General features: G+C 36.9%; 1 protein-coding gene across 1 annotated transcript; it reads left to right on the top strand.

Annotated features, from left to right (window-relative positions):
* The first annotated feature begins 620 nt into the window (after positions 1-620).
* LOC109062553 (tetratricopeptide repeat protein 17) lies at positions 621-18420 on the top strand. The gene is made up of 25 exons (XM_019079672.2): positions 621-878; positions 1238-1327; positions 1457-1626; positions 1754-1865; positions 2499-2630; positions 3594-3703; positions 3849-3996; positions 4195-4334; positions 5796-5956; positions 6101-6213; positions 6874-7020; positions 7485-7600; positions 7696-7846; positions 8013-8084; positions 8869-9093; positions 11752-11938; positions 12587-12718; positions 13944-14206; positions 14295-14445; positions 14872-14992; positions 15076-15235; positions 15347-15430; positions 16698-16817; positions 16919-17062; positions 17145-18420. The coding sequence occupies exons 1-25, from the start codon at positions 669-671 to the stop codon at positions 17274-17276; spliced, it is 3591 nt and encodes a 1196-aa protein (XP_018935217.2). The 5' UTR covers positions 621-668; the 3' UTR covers positions 17277-18420.
* Positions 18421-19455: the final 1035 nt, after the last annotated feature.

Raw genomic sequence — 19455 nt, 5'->3', positions numbered from 1 at the left:
CGGATAATAATAATGGAGCCACTGTAATAGAATGTCTTACTATTACTACGACTTCTCTATTCTACATATATTTAATTTTTTTAAGCACAAATTGATTAGTATAAAAATATTACAAATACATTTTAATAGAAGTCTTAACAACCTTTATAGATTTTAAACAAGTATATTTACAGAAGAAAAAAATCTGCAGTTATTTGGAAAACGTGGTTTTTGGTTTCACAATTAAAATAATTATAAACAGTTATGTATTATCGCATATATTCATGTAAACTTACAACTATAAACCCCAGCGTTTTGTTAACTGAATTAAGTGAGTAGACTACATTACACAAAATGCTTGTATGATGCGTGTATAATTGTTAATAATATAATAGTTGTGCATGTAATTATATATATCTGGCTTTATTAACTTTATGCAATTCTTGGTTTTTAATTATTATGATTAAAAAAAGAAGAGATTAAAACAGTAGCGTAGACCTTGACTGTAACAAATAAGTTAGTTTGAAACAAAAGCGTTTTACTGAAATGGCATAACATTGGTGATTTATTTATTTGATTGTTATGATGATATATTCTTTAATAACTGGAAAATGAAAATCAGTGGGGCGAATGTTTGGGTTATGCGTGGAGGCGGGGTTACTCAGTAACCCGGAAGCAGATTGTGGTGAATGACGCGAAGCTTTAGGGTCGAATGGACAGACGGTAAAAAGATGGCGGGTGACAAGAGCAATATCACAGGCAATCATTCCACTAATAAACGCTCCTGGAGCTTTTCCGTGCGAGGACCGGCGTTCATGTTTATCTGTGTACTGCTGTCCGAGCCTGCGCGAGCCACCACGCACTGGGTGGTGACGGAGGACGGCAAAATCCAGCAGCAGGTACGAGACTGTTCCGTGTTCAGTCACTCCACCGCTCTCTTAACAGCTACATATTTACAAGACGAGATATTGACCGTTCTCAGCAGGAGCTTTCCAGTCGGATTATTCCTCACTTTAAACAGCTGTCAGACAGACGCGCGTGTCGAGCTCGTGTGTTGACAGCTGTTAGTATGCAACTTATAACGATATATAACAGCACACTACTAGTGTGTGGTGACTCAATAATACTGGCCAGATCATCCGCCTGATCTGGCTTCTTGCTGTCTTGTAACCTCTGAGCTGGTGTCTGTCAGGCAGTGACTCTCGCTTAAAGCATGTGCGCGCGCATTGATTTTGATCATGCTCACTCTCGTTTTCAGGTGGATTCTCCTCTCAACTTGAAACATCCCCACCATTTAGTTCTTTTCATGCAACAGGAGACTCGTGTGAACTACCTCAAGAAGTTAGAGGTGACGTAAAGCCTCAAATTCATCATAAAATCTTTAACAGTGAAATTTGTCTTGAAGAAGGCGGCTCTAGAGGTAAAGGTATGCTCCCCTGAACCCTTGTGTGACAGTGAGTTATTGTACGTTTTGCAGAAGCAGCTAGTTGCTCAGAAGATTCACATTGAAGAGAACGAGGACCGGGACACTGGTTTAGAGCAGCGGCATTATAAAGAAGATGCTGACTGTGTCACAGCTAAAGTTCCTCTGGGGGACCTGGATCTCTATGATGGCACTTTTATATCCCTGGAGAGCAAAGACATAAAGTTGGTGGTGTTTGCTTATGAAAGAAATATGTTTCCTTGTGTGTGTGTGTTTTTATTAATATGTATTGATCATTTCAGTTGTCACTGTAGATTATGCCATTCTGGTTTTATTGTTGTGGTTTTCTAGTCAAGAGGATTTTTTGGATCAGATATCACCTCTACCTCCCGACCTGGAAAAACCTGACTGCGCTAAAATTCTCGACCTTCCTTACAGCATTCATGCCTTTCAGCACCTCAGGGTGAGTGTTTTGAGTGCTTTAAACTGCACCATACATGCACTACTGATCACAAGATTTGTAATGTTTTTTAAGAAGTCTTTAATGCTCAGCAAGCCTGCATTTATTTGATCAAAAATACAGTAAAACAGTAATAGTGCGAAATATTATTACAGTTTTAAAAAATTGTTTTTCTATTTTAATATATTTTAAATGTAATTTATACCTGTGGTGAAGCTGAATGTTTAGCAGCCTTTATTCCAGTCTTCGTGATCTTTCAGAAATCATTCTCATATGCTGATTTATATACATTTATTATTAAATAAATGCAGCCTTAGTGAACAAGAAACTTCTTTCAAAAACATTAAAGATACTATCATAATTATTCCAAATGAATATGAGCTTGCAGCACAGGGTTTAAGCAGACTAAATGATTAAAGTTCTTCATGTGCCTTAAAAGAAGTCTGCTGTTTGCACTGGAAGGTCCAGTTATGTGATTGTGGTTAACCATTATGAGGTCAAAACATAAAAAAAAAATGAAACATGCACAGTTGAATTAGTCACAATAAGAACTTTAAGGTGAATTTTCATTTCATGCCAACTTGTCTCTTGAACATGGGCTCATTGTCTTTTTGCTCATTGGCTTTTCCCGCTCAGGGTGTACAAGAAAAGGTGAACTTAACATCACCCTTGCTTTCAAAGGATGACCCAATCTTTACCTCGCTGTCTCTTAAGCTGGGACAGAGTGTGGATGAGGTTGGGCATCAGATACACGAGGCACTTCTAAGAGTAAGTTGATTTGCTCTATTTTTTAAAGTTCTGGGATCTCACAGTCCTGGAAAGCCTTGAAATGTTGCAGTTGTGATTTCCAGACCTGGAAAAGTCTGGTATTTACCGGAAATCTTTGTAGTTATGGTCTGTTATTGTGCTTCATAAGATGCAACCCAGCATCAATATGCACATTAGGGAACTTTATTAGAAAGTTTATTAGCTTTGAGTCACAAAGGCATCTTTTTGAATCAAAGCTAATACATTTTTATGACATGTAAAGTGCTTTACTTTGAGCATCTTTGCTTAGAAAGCTGAGTCCTTCTAACCACAGCAAATGTCAGGATGCATGATATATCAGTACCATACTTTTTAACAGACTGTATAGAGTTTTTATTTATATCAGTTTCTGTACATATTGGAAATATTGACTAATATAATATATTTAATTCATGCTCATTTCCCCAATTTATACATTTAAATTACTTTTGCCGTCATCTAATGGTCACTTAAAGTTAATCTTTAATAACACTAATAACTTAATAACACTGTTAAAAGTAATTTTAGCAAATCTCAAAAATAATATCCATTTTTAATATTCTGTACAGTATAATGATGTGATGTATTCACTTGTAGCATTTAAAGTGATTCATTTTGTGTTTTCCTTTTTAAATTTATTTTGACAAAAGTGTATTTTGATATTGGCCGTGTATCAGCATAATTTGTGTGTCTAATTGAAGATATTAATGAGAATAATTGTTTTAATTAATTAATACTGAGGATCGGTACCTGGCACAAAAATGTCATTCAAGTAGTTGTGTACTCACGATTAACTGGAAAAGAATTAAGATTTATTAGTGGGAATGCGTGGGAAGTTTGTTTATCTTTATGGTTCAGTTTTTAAAGGCTTGTAGATAAAGCAGAAGTCAGCTGAAAATGTAATTTCTTAAGATTAATGATGACTGTCTTTTTCTCACTTTCTAAAATTCTTCTTCATGGGTGCTTTATAACATGGCCTCCTTCTACTGGCGGATGAAGAATGAACCCAGGCGAGCTGTGGACTGTGTGGTCCGTGCTCTCCATTTTTCTCCAAGGTGAAGTGAAATGACACATGGATACAAATCACAGATGGATAGTGGGCACAGCATATCAACAGCGAAATCAGTGTTTCGTCACCTGCGCAAAGACTTGCATAAGTTGTTTTACATAAATTTGTATGTACTTCCTCTCTTTTTGTAGGCAGCACAAAGATGTTGCTCTCATCAATATGGCAAACATACTTCACAGAGCACACTTCTCGGCTGACGCTGCCGTTCTCGCCCACGCTGCTCTGGATCTCACCACCGATCTCCTAACCAGCCATTACACCCTGGGCAACATTTACGCTGTGAGTGCAGCGTATTGAAAAGAGGGATGGTTTCTGAAAATACAAATTGTTTTTGAACTTCCTCATAATCCTCTGCACATACACTTTCTGCTGTACAGGAAATGGCAGTTTTTCTTTAGTATCTGATTTCCTTGTTTATATGGAATGACACTCAGTTCCTCGTTGCATCTCTTTGCCTTCCTCCTGTCTCTCTGGTAGATGTTGGGGGAGTATAATCACTCCGTGCTGTGCTATGAGCAGGCCCTGCAGGCTCAGCCTGGCTTTGAGCAGGCCCTGAGGAGGAAACATGCCGTCCTCTGTCAGCAGAAGCTGGAGCAGCGGCTTGAAGCTCAACACCGGTAGCACAGACCATTTGTTTTCTCATTGACTGTTGTGATTTTGACTCTTTTTCTGTGTAATTACTCTGTGTCTCATTAAGAAACCATCTGAGTATGGAGTAGCCTTTTTCCTGGTATTGAGTGGCTCTTGTATTTCTGCGGAGAACTTCCCCTTTGCTCTTTTTATGATGAGGAATTCATTATGGATCATTTCAGGGGTCTTCAACAGGATTGTACTTCAGGAGGGCTGCCAGTTATGTAGTTTGTTCTCAAACTGATTTTATGTGAAAGAAGAAAAATGCATTAAACAAAATGCATCAAGTTGAGAAGCTACAATTTAACTGCATGTGTCATTGCGCCTCCCACATCGAAATATATTTAGTTAAAATAAAATGTACAAGTAAATTATTATTTCATTGGCTTTGCAATGCATGCGAGCATCATTTAAAATAAATTGTATTCAAACAGAAAAGTTTTATTCAGCAGGGATGCATTCAAATGATCAAACATGACATTTATTGTTACAAAAGATTTCTATTTTCAATAAATACTATTCTTTCTAACTTTCTGTCCTTTGAAAACCCCCCAGAAAACAAAACAAAACACTATTGTGGTTTTCACACTAAATTAAGCAGCATAACTGTTTTCAACATACTGTAGATAATAATAAGAAATGTTTCTTGAACACCAAATCAATTAGAATGATTTCTGAAGGATCATGTCATATTGAAAACTTGAGTAATGGCTGCTGAAAATTCAGTTTTGCCATCACAGGAATAAAATACATTTTAAAATATCAATATAGAAAAATAATCTTCGATAGTGATGATTTTTCACCAGTTTTTTTTTTTAACTGTGTATTTGATCAAATCCAGCCTTTTATGATTTGTAGGAGACTTCAAAAACATTTAAATAAATCTTACTGACCCCAAATATTTGAACAGCAGTGTACATTAATGTGCTTCTTATAGATAAGTTATTAAAGGCCAGTCTAAAAAGTTGGTTTTATACAGTATGCTGTTTTATCTATTGCTGGGTCCTAAGTTATTGAGATTTATTTTCTTATATTTATTTTCTTACTATAAGCAGACATTTTTTGGACAAAAAAAAGAGAACCAAAAAAAAATTTAAATTAAATGAAAGGATGTTGTTTTCACACTAGAGGTTTGATTGCACATAAAGTTTGATTTGCTTCATGTGAAAGTCGACTGACAACCTAAGAACCACACTTCATGTGGTGAACGCAAACTTACATGCTATTGTAAATGTATATTTTGTGATATTTTTTAAATACTGACACAAAATGTTGACAATATTTTGGTAGTTACACCAGATAAACAAAATCCGAGCTAAGTGACCAATGCTCTCTAGTTTTAACATTCAGACTTAAGTATTTGTTTTCTGGCAGTGATGATTGATAAATATCTTGCAGTTATTCTGGTGATGGTGCGAAAACAACATGCATCTTCCCTCTTTGTCCAGGTCTTTGCAGCGCACCCTGAATGAACTGAAGGAGTACCAGAAGCAGCATGATCATTATCTGCGACAGCAGGAGATGCTGGACAAGCACAAGCTCATTCAGGAGGAGCAGATCCTGCGAAACATCATCCACGAGACCCAGATGGCTAAAGAAGCTCAACTCGGTTAGACTGCTTGTTTTACCTTCCAACTCCAGTCATTCAGTTTCTTTAACAGACCCACTAACTCAAGGTCCTAAAAAATTTATATTGTGCAATATACTGGATAAATATGAATGCGTATAACAGGACTGCAATGGTGTGTTTTAGGAAACCACCAGATGTGTCATATGGGCCAACAGAAGTTCACCCTGCACTGTCCGTTTGACTTGCCTGTACGGTATCACCGTGGAGAACTGTTTGAAAATGTCCACTACATTCAGGTGAACTGAAAACACACTTTGAATTATTTTGTTAATAATGAGACTAAATATTGAAGAGGTTTAGAATAAAAAATACTTTTTACTTGATTTCTACACACCTTGAAAAAAGTATATACATTATTTAAATGCTTATGAAGTTTCAAGAATGTATTACTTTACATGAATCGTGCTTGACTAGAAAAAAAAAAAACGTGTGAATTAAAATAAGAAATATCATGATTTTTAGATGTTGTAGATTATTTTAATGCTTGAATCCTTGAGGGCCCCTTAGAAGTTTGCAGAGGCCCTCAGGTTAGTGGACCCTGGCCCTCTGGTTGAGAGAAGCACTGGTCTGTAGTAATGCCGGTTCATGAATTTCAGTGGACAAGCAGTGGTTCATGAGTGTTTTGTGTAACAGCAGTGGAACATATTAATATTTGTGCCAACGTGTCACTCTACCCTACTTTGACTGCTTGCAAAACTATTTTTGTAGGCGGAGAAAAATTAAACAAATTAACTGAGTTGTTGAAACTAACTTATTTATAGACCGGTTGTATGAAAACATTATTTTACACATGATAATGTTGTTGATATTCAGTATAACAGCACTCCTCTTTGCTTGATTTCTTAAGTGTCAATCTCCTCTTGTTCTGACGTGTGTGTGTGTGTGTGTGCTTGTAGTTTGGTGAGGATGTGTCAGTAGCCAGCAGTGTTGCTCTGGTGTCCGAGTTGAGTGTGAATGAGAGTCACAGTCCTCAGCAGTCCTACACCATGTCCTTAGGACGGGAGCCTGCAGCCCACTGGGACAAAGAGACAACCTCCACTGATGTAAGAGTGTGGTTAATTCCTTTTTTTTGTTTTTTTTTTGGTAAACACTCTTATTGTTAGCTGTAAACAACGGAATTAGCCTAAATTTTAAATGAACACAAATGCGTAAGTAAAAAGTTGTGTTGAACTTTGTGAATGACGGTTGAATGATTCCTCTTTTGTGAAAATCATGCAAGCATAATCTTAAAAATAATATGATTAAAATACAATTTAATGTAGTTAGCATGGAGTTAGATAACTAATGTCTAATTTCCTGCTAAATATAATAAATACACTAACATTTTATCAATAAGGCATTTGCATAACAACTTGTTTTATTGTGGTTTTGTCTATTCATTACTCAAATTACACAGATTTATTTTGGCATTAGTAGTGTTGCCATGGAAATGGATCATTTCTGTATTATCTATATTATCCTACATATTTACACTAGAAGGCACAATCTGTTTTTTGTGTGTGAATAGGAAAGTCATATGGTGCTGTGGCCCAGGAGGTCAGACTGTGCACAACGATTCCCCACAATCCCCCCTGTGCACCTACTTCCTACCTATTACCTGCCCCCTGAGTCCCGCAACTTTAAGTAAGACATGTGGCACTGTGACGTGAACACTTATGTTACATATAGTATACAGTCACAGAATCACAGACTTAGTGTTTTCTTTGTCATGTTACCAGGGCTCTGAATATTCTCTTGGAGAGCAAAAGTCCTCCACCATCAGGAAAGACGCCGGATTGCAGCTTTAAGAATCTTGTCACTGCTAGAGACCCACTGGACTCTCTGGCCTGGGCGTTAGAGAAGGAGCTGTCTGACCCACATGCTGCAGAGGTATGAGCCAGCTTATTCAACATTATTAGTCTGAAGGAGTTCTGTACCACACCCTTAGCCTACCTGGGCTATTTGTGCAGGTAGATGAAGCAGAGAGAGCTATTTAGTATGTGGGTGTGTTGTGTATTCTCAGGTGAGTCATTCTGTGTGTGTGTGTTTTATGCAGGTGTTGCTGAAGCGCAGTGGTGGGAGGAGTTTGGAGCAAACTGGAGCACTGATTGCTCAGGCTCTGGACAAGGTAAAAGAATAACGTGACTCATGTTGAGTACATTAACAATTGCACTGTTCTCTCTTAGTAGATAATTGAGGACCAAATTATGTGAATTGCAAATTGAAGATTTTAATTAGTAAGATTCTAAAAATTTAGTTGATTAAAAGCTGATTAAAAACCTGACTAAATATGTAAGGATGGATAGTGTGGGTCTTATGGAAATAATGGAAATATGAAGAAGTGGAAAGTACAGATGGAACTGAAGAATCAAATTTGTATGTAAAAGTATTAAAAATACTCTTATCCTTCTCCATACCCATGTAATGTTTATATACATTTTTAAGTATAATTGTTTTTTTAGAATATTTTTTTCTATTCAAGGATAGTTCATAGTGACTATTGACTGTTAAGCTCAGAAAAGGACAAAAAAGGCACTATAAATGCACCATGAAAGTAGTCAGTATGACTTGTGTGCTGTAGTGAAAATAATATAAAGTGTTCTGAAGCCATATGATAGTTTTGTGTAAGAAATAGACCCAAATGTAAGACATTATTCACTGATAATCATTATGTCTGCTGCAGTGCAAGAGTAGCTTTCAAATCATACACATATTCCTGTGATGTCAAAGCTGAAATCAGCAGCCATTACTCCAGTTTTGTGCATTATTTAATTTTTTTGTGATACCGTGTAAAAGTTTTTACTAGGACTTTTTATCAGTTTAATGCATCTTATAAATAAAAATATAACTAGTATTGTAATTGTAAAAACAAAAGCTTTAAGAAGATCAAATGGGAAGTCTCTTTCTCTCAGATGAGTGGGGCGCGGTGGATGATGCAGAATGAGGCAGGTCTTTTCTGGCGTGCTAAAGGAAATGGCACACAAGCTTTGGCGTGTCTGCGTCAGGCGCTCCATTCAGCCCCTCCTCAGCACAGAGACATGCCTCTGGTCAACACTGCCAACCTGCTGCTGCACTACGGCCTGCATGACGAGGCCCATGAGCTGCTGCAACAGGCCCTGCAGATCAACCGCTCAGAGGTATGCACTGACACTGACCTATAATGCAGACCGTTGAACACCCCACCGTTTTTCAGTGCAGACCACCCAGATAACACTTTAAGGGATTACATAACTGAGTGACATGCCACTCACATGGACAGCCATGGAATATTCCTCTAATGCTGTAGAAGAGTTTAAATCTCAAACATACAGTGATGCTAACTAGGGCTGTCAATTAGTTAAAATATCTGATCATATTAATTACATTATTTGCTTTTTAATTAATTGCAATTAAACATAAATATTAAAAGCCCAAGGACAAATATAATTCAAAAGCATTACAAGAGGCTGTAGATGTCGGTATATTGTTCATATCGTTGACTATAACTCTGTTATTGGCCTACAGTCTGTAGCAATCAGTTCAGTTAAGTTAGACAATCTTGCTAAGTTAGATTTAGGGGCTGTTCACACTGTGACCCATGTTTACACCTGCATCACAGTACACATGCAGACAGACATTTTTGATCTGGCTTTATTTTGTTTTTACCATCACATACGATGAGCACTTTGTTTTAGTTGTTTACATGTTGTTCAGATTATGTTTTTTTAACACAAGAATGAGCTGTGTCAATGTCTCTTTAAATCGAAAGTATACTTTAGTTTTGGCTCAAGCACTTAAAGGTGCACTAAGTGATATTTGAGTACTGTGTCGGACCTGAAACAAACTCGCAGCCAATCAGCAGTAAGGGGCGTGCCTAGTAATGATAGAACGCTCAGTGAGTGCACAAGACGGATATTAACAGATCGACTATAGATAGCGAGAGATGGCAGATGAAAAATGTTAATGTTAAAAAAAGAGGAAAATTTTGGAGGAACAAAACATTACGATCAGGCAAGATGTAGGACCTGTGTAAATAGTGGCGCAGCTTTCCAGCGGTGGAGAAACTTGATCGGAAGGGAATCGGACGCCGAGGTTGCTTTGTTTCTTCTTGATAGGTGAGTTAACATTGATTTTGCTTTTTCACACAACTTTTCTGTGATGACTTTTGCTTGAATATGCTGTGGCCTGTGGTTGCTGCCAGGGCTGTGTATGTACGTGTGGGGCGGAGTTATCAAAATAGGGACGAGGTCCTGTAGGGGTATAGGCGTGTTTGTTTTGGTGTTTTTATTTATGTAATTCGTTTTGAGAATATCTCTTTTTGAATATTTAAATTGTTTTGGAATAAATATTTTTAAAGTGTACTAGGTTTCATAGTGTGCAAATAAACACATGCACACTAGAAATGTTATTGTTGTCCAGTGGCTGCTTTATTTCTTTCTAAAAGTTAGAAGAAATAAAAAGTGTCTTTGCACTCTTTTAAACCAGAGTCATGGATCGCTCTTAAAGACAAGCACTCATCAACGTGTGCTTCTATTGTTATTGCCAAATCCAGTAATATGGGTGTTGTTCCGTATCATCCCTCTCATGTTTTTGACTGTGAAACAATGGCCTGGGCTAGTGTTGCCATCTTGTGGCAAAACTAATCAGTGCAAAAAAAAGCACAAAAAAGTACACAGTTTGAGTGTTTAGAAAAATCTGACCGTGCACTTTCATATTTCATATAACACTCTAGAATATGTGTAGAAACTGAAGTATACCTTGGGCTTTACTCCTTTGGTGATTGTGCAGCTGCTTAACTGTAAGTGTGGCAAGGTTACTGTGGACTTGCAAAAAACATGCAAGTGGCACTTCTCAGGTTTTTCACTATATATACGGATCAGAGACTATGCATTTTTTCACATCATTTTCTTTGGAATTGATAGCACTGGTTAAATTGACAGTCCAAAGTATTATTTCACCAAAAAATGAAAATTTGCTGAAAATGTGTTCACCCTCAGGTCATCCAAGATGTATTAAAGTTTGTTTCTACTTTGGAACAGATTTGGCGAAATTTAGCATTACATCACTTGCTTACCAATGGATCCTCTGCAGTGAATGGGTGCCGTTAGAGAGTTCAAACTGATTATAAAAACATCACAATAATTCCCAAGTTATCCACACGACTCCAGTCCATCTATTAATGTCTTGTGAAGATAAAAACTGCATGTTTGTGATAAACAAGTCCATCATTAAGACGGTCACTTCAAACTTTAGAGTCCATAATCCATAATATTGCATTCTCTAGTGAAAAAGTCATCTGAGTCAGGAGAAAAATATGCACAGATCAGGCGCTGTTTACAAGGGTAAACAAAACAGTTCTAAACACATATGTCAGTGGATTTTGATGTGAGAGGACAACAGGGGATGGACTTACTGGATGAAGTATTAAGTATTATATTGGATTATAAACTCATTGGACATTTCAGCCAGAAGCGATGATTTAAAGATAAAAAGCCTTAATGAGGGATTTGTTTATTACAAAAATGCAGCTTTTCACTTTACAAGATGTTAATTGATGGACTGGATTTGTGTCGATAACTTGTGGTGTTTTTATCAGCTGTTTGAACTCTCATTATGACGGCACCAATACACCTCAAAGGATCTATTGGTGAGCAAGTGATGTAATGCTATATTTCTCCAGTACAAGCTTATCTTTATCTTGAATGACCTCAAAATGTAAAATTTCAGTTTTGGGTCAGCTATTCCTTTAATCAAAACAGAAAAATTTTATTATGTGACATAACTGTATTTTTCTCTCTCTCTCTTTTTCACACCAGCCTCACACCCTGTTAAGCCTGGTCAACGTTCACCTCTCTCAGGGAAACCTGACTGGTGCTCTGGCCATGTTTCGTCGGGCCCTGACTCTCACAGTTCACTGTCCCCAGTGTCGTGCCAGCCTGCCTCTAATGCGCTGTCTCCAGTTTTACCCTTTCCTTTACAATCTCCAGCACCAGGCCTGTCCATGTAAGTACATTTCTCAGTAAACCTGAAGGAGCATTGCAACACTGAACCAAGAGTTTTCCGCCTGGACAGCTACCCCACTTCACCTTCCTCCATCACTCACTCCTTCCTTCTCCCTGGTGTTGCAACCTCAGCAGCAGAGCGCTCAGCACTCTTTTTATAGCCCAGGCACTGTAATCTTTGAGCCAATTTTAGACTCTTTACCGTTGCATCTTCTATTCTGGGTTTGCTCCATTCCCTCTCCTGCTCCCCTTTTCTCTTCTCCTCAGCATCCTGCACTGCTCCCCTTCTCTAGCTCAGCCCTCTATCCCCTGGCACTCTTCTGAGTGAGTGAGACTTTGAAATAGTGAAATCGTGTCCTCAATAATTCAGGGCACTGAAAATAGCACAGGCTTTATTTAGATGCCGCTGCGCTCTGCAGACAAAAATGAACTCATTGTCCTGTTCTCGTTTGGGGAAACTCTGAGCTATTGATTTAGGGAATAATATGGAAATGCTCTTTTCAACTAACAACCTACTCATTTATACAATCCGAATGGTGAATATGTGTCCAAGTAGCTTGTGTTTCTACCTTCTTTCAGTTATAATGCAGTTATATTGATTTTAAAAATGTAAGCTAAGTAACATGTGAACTGAATTCTGTCTGTGTAGCTGGTTCTGGCTGTGAGGCAGAGGAAGACGCAGAGCTGGAGGAATGGGACACGGCCAGCAGCAGAAGGCAGGAGCCCTGGGACACTGATGCCATGCCTGTGTCTGCTTTAGAAGACGCTCTCCTCTTTGAGAGTAAGATTAATGATGGAGCTTATGGGGGCTTCTTTCTCTGTGTTTGATGTTCACATAAGATACAGTGGACTCAGTTCCACAGTCTGAGACCACTAGCAAAAATGCTTCTATTTTGCATTTTTTGTAATGTGTATTAACAATTTTTTTTTTAAATAAAATATAAAAATTAATTATATTATTAGCATAACAGTTGAAGTGAGTTCACATACTTATTGGCAGAAATGTTTATTCTATTAGTGACTTAGAAATAGCAATGAATCTTAAATATCTTGTAATTTTTTTTTTTTTTACATTATGGCGTTTCTTTTTGACATTGTTTCAAGGTTTAAATGAAAATTTAAGTCCTAGATTTATGGTCTCAGACTTTTGAACTCCACTGTCTGTCTCCTCTGAGAATTGGAATTATTGTGACAGTTGTCAGACAGCATTTGTCCTCATCAATGTGCGATCACATTAGCAACATTTCTGCGAAAATTTGGCAAGAAAAATAGAGCCATTGTCAATATTGTAGCAATGTATGATGCTCATCTCACACAGAAATCACTTTCAAAACAAGTAGCTTTCTGTTGGCAATCGCGGGAAAATCACACAACATACTTGAACCCGCTGTGAAATCTGCGTGTGAAAATATTTTGCTTTAAAATGAAATTCCCAATTGTGTGGATATATATATATTACTTAAACTGCATCAAAACCCATAGGAAATGGGAACATGAAACTCAGTTTAATAATTTATTAATACAGTCACTTTCCACATGCTTTATGGACTTAACATATTTATTTAATAGTATGCCATTATATGTTAAATTTGAAAGCCCTAGTTAAGACATTTTTTGTACTCAAGATTTAATCTAAAAATGTGGGGGAAAAGGCTCTGAGATGGTACTGTTCTGTCCTTGCTAAATTAAACATACAGTGTAGTGAGGTTATGTAATGTAGCAATATAGCACAGTACTATTTTAAAGATTTATGGTTGCATATTTTATACTGTTTCATATTTCAAGTTGTTTTGCTTACTATTTTTAAACAATAGCTGGCAGAATACATGCAGTACAGTAGTATTTTTTATTTTACAGACAGCCATTGTCAGATTGCTGATTTTAGTGTACATGGAATTGAATTAAATCTTCTGAACAAGGACTTAATAGATTGTGCTTCTAAACAAGCAGCACTCTCACAGTTTTCCTTTTGACCTTTTCTCCTGTTACTCTCTTGTCTTCTGCAGAGGTGGTGGTGGACAGCAATGGTTCTGGGGAGGCGAGTGGGCAGGACAGGGGCCGAGAGCAAAAGACTGATGGGATGGAGGAAGAGGAGCAGGACTGGCGTCTGAGGGAAGAGCTTATAGGAGCATTTGAGGGGGCTCTGGATATGAACGGGAAGACAGGGGACCTACGTGGCATCCGCGTGCTGAAAAACGACAGGGTCATGGGGGCGAGAGGGGGAGGACCCTGCTTCGGCAACTGTGAGGATGATGAGGGAGCTGAATGGGTACGTCTCTCTGTATAAACGTTTAAGAACTTTTTGTATTTGTAATCAAGGAGAATTTAACTGTTTCCCATTTTCTTAATTTCTTCAGATAACATTCCAGGTGAAACGTGTGAAAAAGCCAAAAACAGATACCTCGGAGAGCTGGGTGGGAGAAGGAGATGTTCGTCAGGGTGAACCAACAGCAAGTAACTCCGTCCTTGAGATCAGTGGGCCCACCATCCCCTCACCGGGACCCTCAGGTGCTGAGAATGAACTGCCTTCCTACAGGACATGCTTTTCAACACAGAACAGTGTTATTTAGCATTGTTTATATACAGATATTTTAACTTTTATTTTTATATTCAAAATTTTATCTTCATATTTTTTTAGTTAATATTTAAATGTTAGTTTTGTTTAAATTAGCAGTTTTAATATATTTCCGTTTAGCTTATTTTCATTTCAATTTTTATTTTTAGTCATTTTAGTTCAGCTTAACTTATTTTATTTCAGTAAGTTGCCAAGACAACATTTTAAGTTTTCCATCTAATATTTATGTTTTGTTCTATTTCAGTGAACAAAAATGATTTTAATAGTTTGTTAACGATAACAACACTGACAAAAAGATGATTCTACTTGTACTGTAGCTGCAAAAGGTGTCATGACATCATAATATTTTGTGTTTTTAGAGAGATGGAAGGACTACAGCAGTCTGGGTTGGCCTGGTCCAGAGGAATGTCAGCGCACGCGTCGTGTGGACCTCACAACTGTGGCTAGTACTTGGCTGGCTGTGTCTGCCAAGAACATAGAGTAGGATATCATTCTCAGATTCGGTTGGAATGCTTTCATAGTGGGCACTTTTCCACTAACGTGTGATTCTGAACTCCTCACAGTATCACAGAGCATATAGACTTTGCCACTCCTCTTCAGGAGCCAGCAGTGGAGCCGGTGTGCAATGCCAATCTTCCTGCCAGTATGCACACACTGGACCATCTGAGTGGAGTGGCCAACCGCGGAGGCATTCACTATACTGGAGAGAGTCAGCTCAGAGAGGTGCTTTTTATATCACCTATTTATAGCTGTCACTGATTCTGCTGATCTAAAATGTTCTGATGTTTGTGAATGGCTGTTTTTTCTCATCTCACCCTCATTCTTCTGTCACAGGTGTTGCAGAATCTGGGAAAAGATACATTTCCCTCACAGTCTTTTGAACAAGTGGGAACACGTATTGCTAAAGTGCTGGAAAAGGTGAGTGTTTTCTGTTGTGACTACAAGTCACATGCACTTTAAAAGTTGCCTTCAGTTGGATTAAAGCAGTTTGTCTTTTTATAATGTTGTGTAAATGCTTTATTCTGAATGAAATCGTACCAATCTGGTTTTTGCAAAGTCAGACTAACAGACCTGCATTGCTCTTTAAAAGTTTGGGGTTTGGTAAGATTTTGTAATGTTTTTGAAAGTTTTTATGCTTATCAAGGCAGTATTTATTTGTTTAAAAATATAGTAGAAACAGTAATATTGTGAAATGTCAAAAAAAAAAAAATAATAATAATAATAATAATAATAATAATAATATTATTATTATTATTATTATTATTATTATTATTATTATTATTATTTATTTTTTTAAATGTAGGTAATTATTCCTGTGATGGCAAAGCTGCAGCCATTAATTCCAGTCTTCAGTGTTATATGATCCTTCAGAAATAATTCTAAAATGATGATTTGGTGCTCTGTGTTGATTATTAGCAATGTTGAAAACAGTTGTGCTGCTTAATATTTTATTGGAATCAATGATAATTTCTTCAGGATTCTTTAATAAATATAAAATTCAAAAGAACTGCACTTTCTTGAAATGGATATATTAATATAATAATATCATAAATGTCTTTTACTGTCTCTTTTGATCATTTTAATGCATCTGTGCTGAATATTTTTTTTTTTAATCTCATTCCAAAACAAAAACAAAATTGGCTGTGATTGGCTTTATCCGTCATGTTAAGCGGACTAAAGTTATATCCACTAAATTTGACTAAAATTGCATCCACCTTATTTTAATTTAAGTGTGGGTGTGGTCATATTTAACTTGATTGTGCGAGGCTTCTTTGTGATTTGCTCCCAGTAATTTTACCTGTAACTGTCCATTATGCTGCTTGATATTGCAAACTGCTATTTATCATATTAATTAATTATCTGAATAATAAACATACTTATTTGTAGCAAAAACAGTTTTACAGTTCACTGCACTTTGTATTTATTTACCTCTAGCAGCTAATGAATTGGAAGTTTTGCACATTCAAAGAAAATAGCTTGCTTCCGTGTTGCAGAATAAGGTAGATACTAGGACCGACAGAGAGGACTGGAGCTCTACTACGCAAAAACCCAAACTGCTTGATAAACATAATTTATGTCTGTTTTTGTATTTCTAGCTGAGAACAACTCTATGGAAAATGTGTCAGTGAAAAAGAGTAATAGATTTTGTTACATTTCATGGTCTGGGTGATTTTATGTCCATTAGAATCAGACATCCTGGGTTCTGTCCAGCATGGCAGCGTTGTACTGGAGGGTGAAAGGTCAGGGAAAGCGAGCCATCGACTGCCTCCGCCAGGCTCTGAACTACGCTCCTCACCATATGAAGGTTCTGCACATTCCCCTACTTTTATAGTTCTTCTCCATTGGTTGGCTTGTACAAGAGCAAACCTTACTGCATGATATAAATATTTGTTTCTGTTCTGTTAGGATGTGCCTCTCATCAGCCTTGCCAACATCTTCCAGAATGCGAGGCTGTGGGAGGACGCCCTGACTGTGGCACGGATGGCAGTGGAAATTGCTCCTCACTTTGTGGTTAACCATTTTACTCTGGCAAACGTTTATATAGCTATGGCAAGTGATTTTTCTGAGACACTCAGTCTTCTGAAGGATTTTATTGATGTGTTTTTAATAGATACTTAATATGTCTTCATAGGAGGAATTTGAGAAGGCCATGCATTGGTATGAATCGACTCTAAAACTGCAGCCAGAATTTGGGCCAGCCAAAGATCGTCTGCGCACCATCCAGTGTTACATCCTCTCCAAGAGGGACCGCCGAGCTCCCTGAGGACACAACACGCACACACACGCACAAACGTAACATTAATATGCTCTTTAATCTTAGCTGTCAATGAGGAACACGGTGTTTGTCTATTTGTTGTCTTAATTTTATGAATATAGACCATATCATTACTGTCTATAAGGTTGGATTTCAGTTGAGCTATGAAAATGGTTTCCCTTTTTTTCCAGTCTTTAGGAAAATTTTATGATGTTGTTTTATGGTTAAAGGATTGTTTATTTCTATAAAACATCTCGATATTCCTACAAAGGGATATTTTTTTTGATGAGGTCAAGAATCAGTGTTTGAATATGCCAGACTGTTTGAATGCTATTTTTTTTTTTTTTTTTTTTTTTTTTACAATAATACCAATGATACAATGCATCTTCAAGTCTCACTATATCCATATACCCCTCTCTTTCTGCAGTAGCTGCTATGTGTATAAAGGGTGTCTTAAAATCTTATTCAGAACAGATTGTTAAAAGAAACACTATAGTCCTTTCCTTTACACAGCCATTCTCAGATTTAGTTATGTCTTATGATAACAGTTCAGGCTGTTGTATTCTCAAATGATTTCCTTGTATCTGCCATTAGAGCAGGCTGAAGCATCTTGTATATACTATTGTTGTTGTTTTTTTTTTTAAGCTAAAATATCAAATGCTTCAAACGTTGAGAGGAGAGTTTCCCCTGATGGTTTACTGTACTGCTCAAAAACTTGGTTGTTATAGCTGACATGGAATAAATCATTAGCGTTCAGGCTGAAGACAGCGCCACTGCACATATTTAAGCTAAGCAAAACATTAATAACACAAATGTGGTTTAGATTTTTTTAACAGATGTATTTTCCCTTCTGTTTTTAAGAGGGACCTTTAAAAAGGAGATTATTTTGCTCTAAGTTATAAAATACACTTCCATTTACTTTACTTTGCACAGCTGAGATGTTGACTCTAAGATTTGATCTGTACTGTTCTATTTAATATTTAGAAAGTCAAGATAAACATTTTTGTGTCCATAGTTTATATGAAAACATACAAGTTCCTCAGAAATGGAAGTGGACATATGGGTTTTAAAGACATTTTTATGATTGTTTACTGATCAATTAAACTTGAATCACAGTTCAGAACTGTTAAGGATAAAGGATAATATCATTCAGGCTGCTGTGTCTCCTTTAAAATGTTCCAACAACCTTGTGAATGGGTCACATTGTAAATATGTTCTTACTTTTTAATGTGCTTACAGGCTAATTTTTATTGGCTGTAGAGGTTGATGCTATAATAAATGCTATCCTGTTTTTGACCACAAGGTGGCTGTGAAGCCTCATGACATTCAATACATGAAGACATGCCATGATAATAAACATACAGACGTACATAGGTGGTTTTTGACACGTACTATAATATCACATGTACAGTATAATGTACTATAATGTAACATTTAAAAAAATCATGTTCATCCATGTAAATGTCTATCGATTTATAATAGGTTACAAATGTACATGTACAGTCTAAAGTTCTTATTTCTCAATAATCAAATAAATAGGTGTTTATACTAGAGCAAAATATAATCATGATTATTTATACAGAATATTTAGGCTACTGCGAAATATGATAGCAGCACCACACTAGCAGCTGGACTTATTAGCCCTCAAAACAAATATCACTCAGCAGATTTTGCTTGACACTTCAGTAGTAACACCAAGTCTAGCTGAACGCCACACTCACGGGAGAGCCCCCACCTGCCCATCCCCATCAAATCAGAGCCCCGCCCCCTCGCTTTGTCAGCTGAATTAATTTGATACTATTTTTAAAGTTCTGCGTTTCCCAGGGAAACCTAATGACGCAGTGACGTCAGTGCGGGTCAACAGCACAGTGATAGGCTGGTGGCGGGGAAAGCAGTGCTCTTCACAACATTAATGACACTGCTGTATCTAAGAAGCCCTGGGGTCCATTAAATCAAGCATACAGAGTGTGTGTGTGTATATATATATATATGTTTTCTTATATATATATATATATATATATATATATATATATATATATATATATATATATATATATATATATATATATATAAGAAAACATGTTTTCATACACATATATACACTACAGTCTGCGTTACTACACAAACTCGTGGTTAAACACTAATGATAAAATTATATTTTGTTTGCAAATTTACGTGAACTCTTACC

Source organism: Cyprinus carpio, chromosome A7 (genome assembly GCF_018340385.1).
Source record: "Cyprinus carpio isolate SPL01 chromosome A7, ASM1834038v1, whole genome shotgun sequence".
Taxonomy (NCBI): Eukaryota; Metazoa; Chordata; class Actinopteri; order Cypriniformes; family Cyprinidae; genus Cyprinus; species Cyprinus carpio.
The sequence above is the reverse complement of the archived record's forward strand: the minus strand, read 5'-3'. Positions and strand labels throughout refer to the sequence as shown.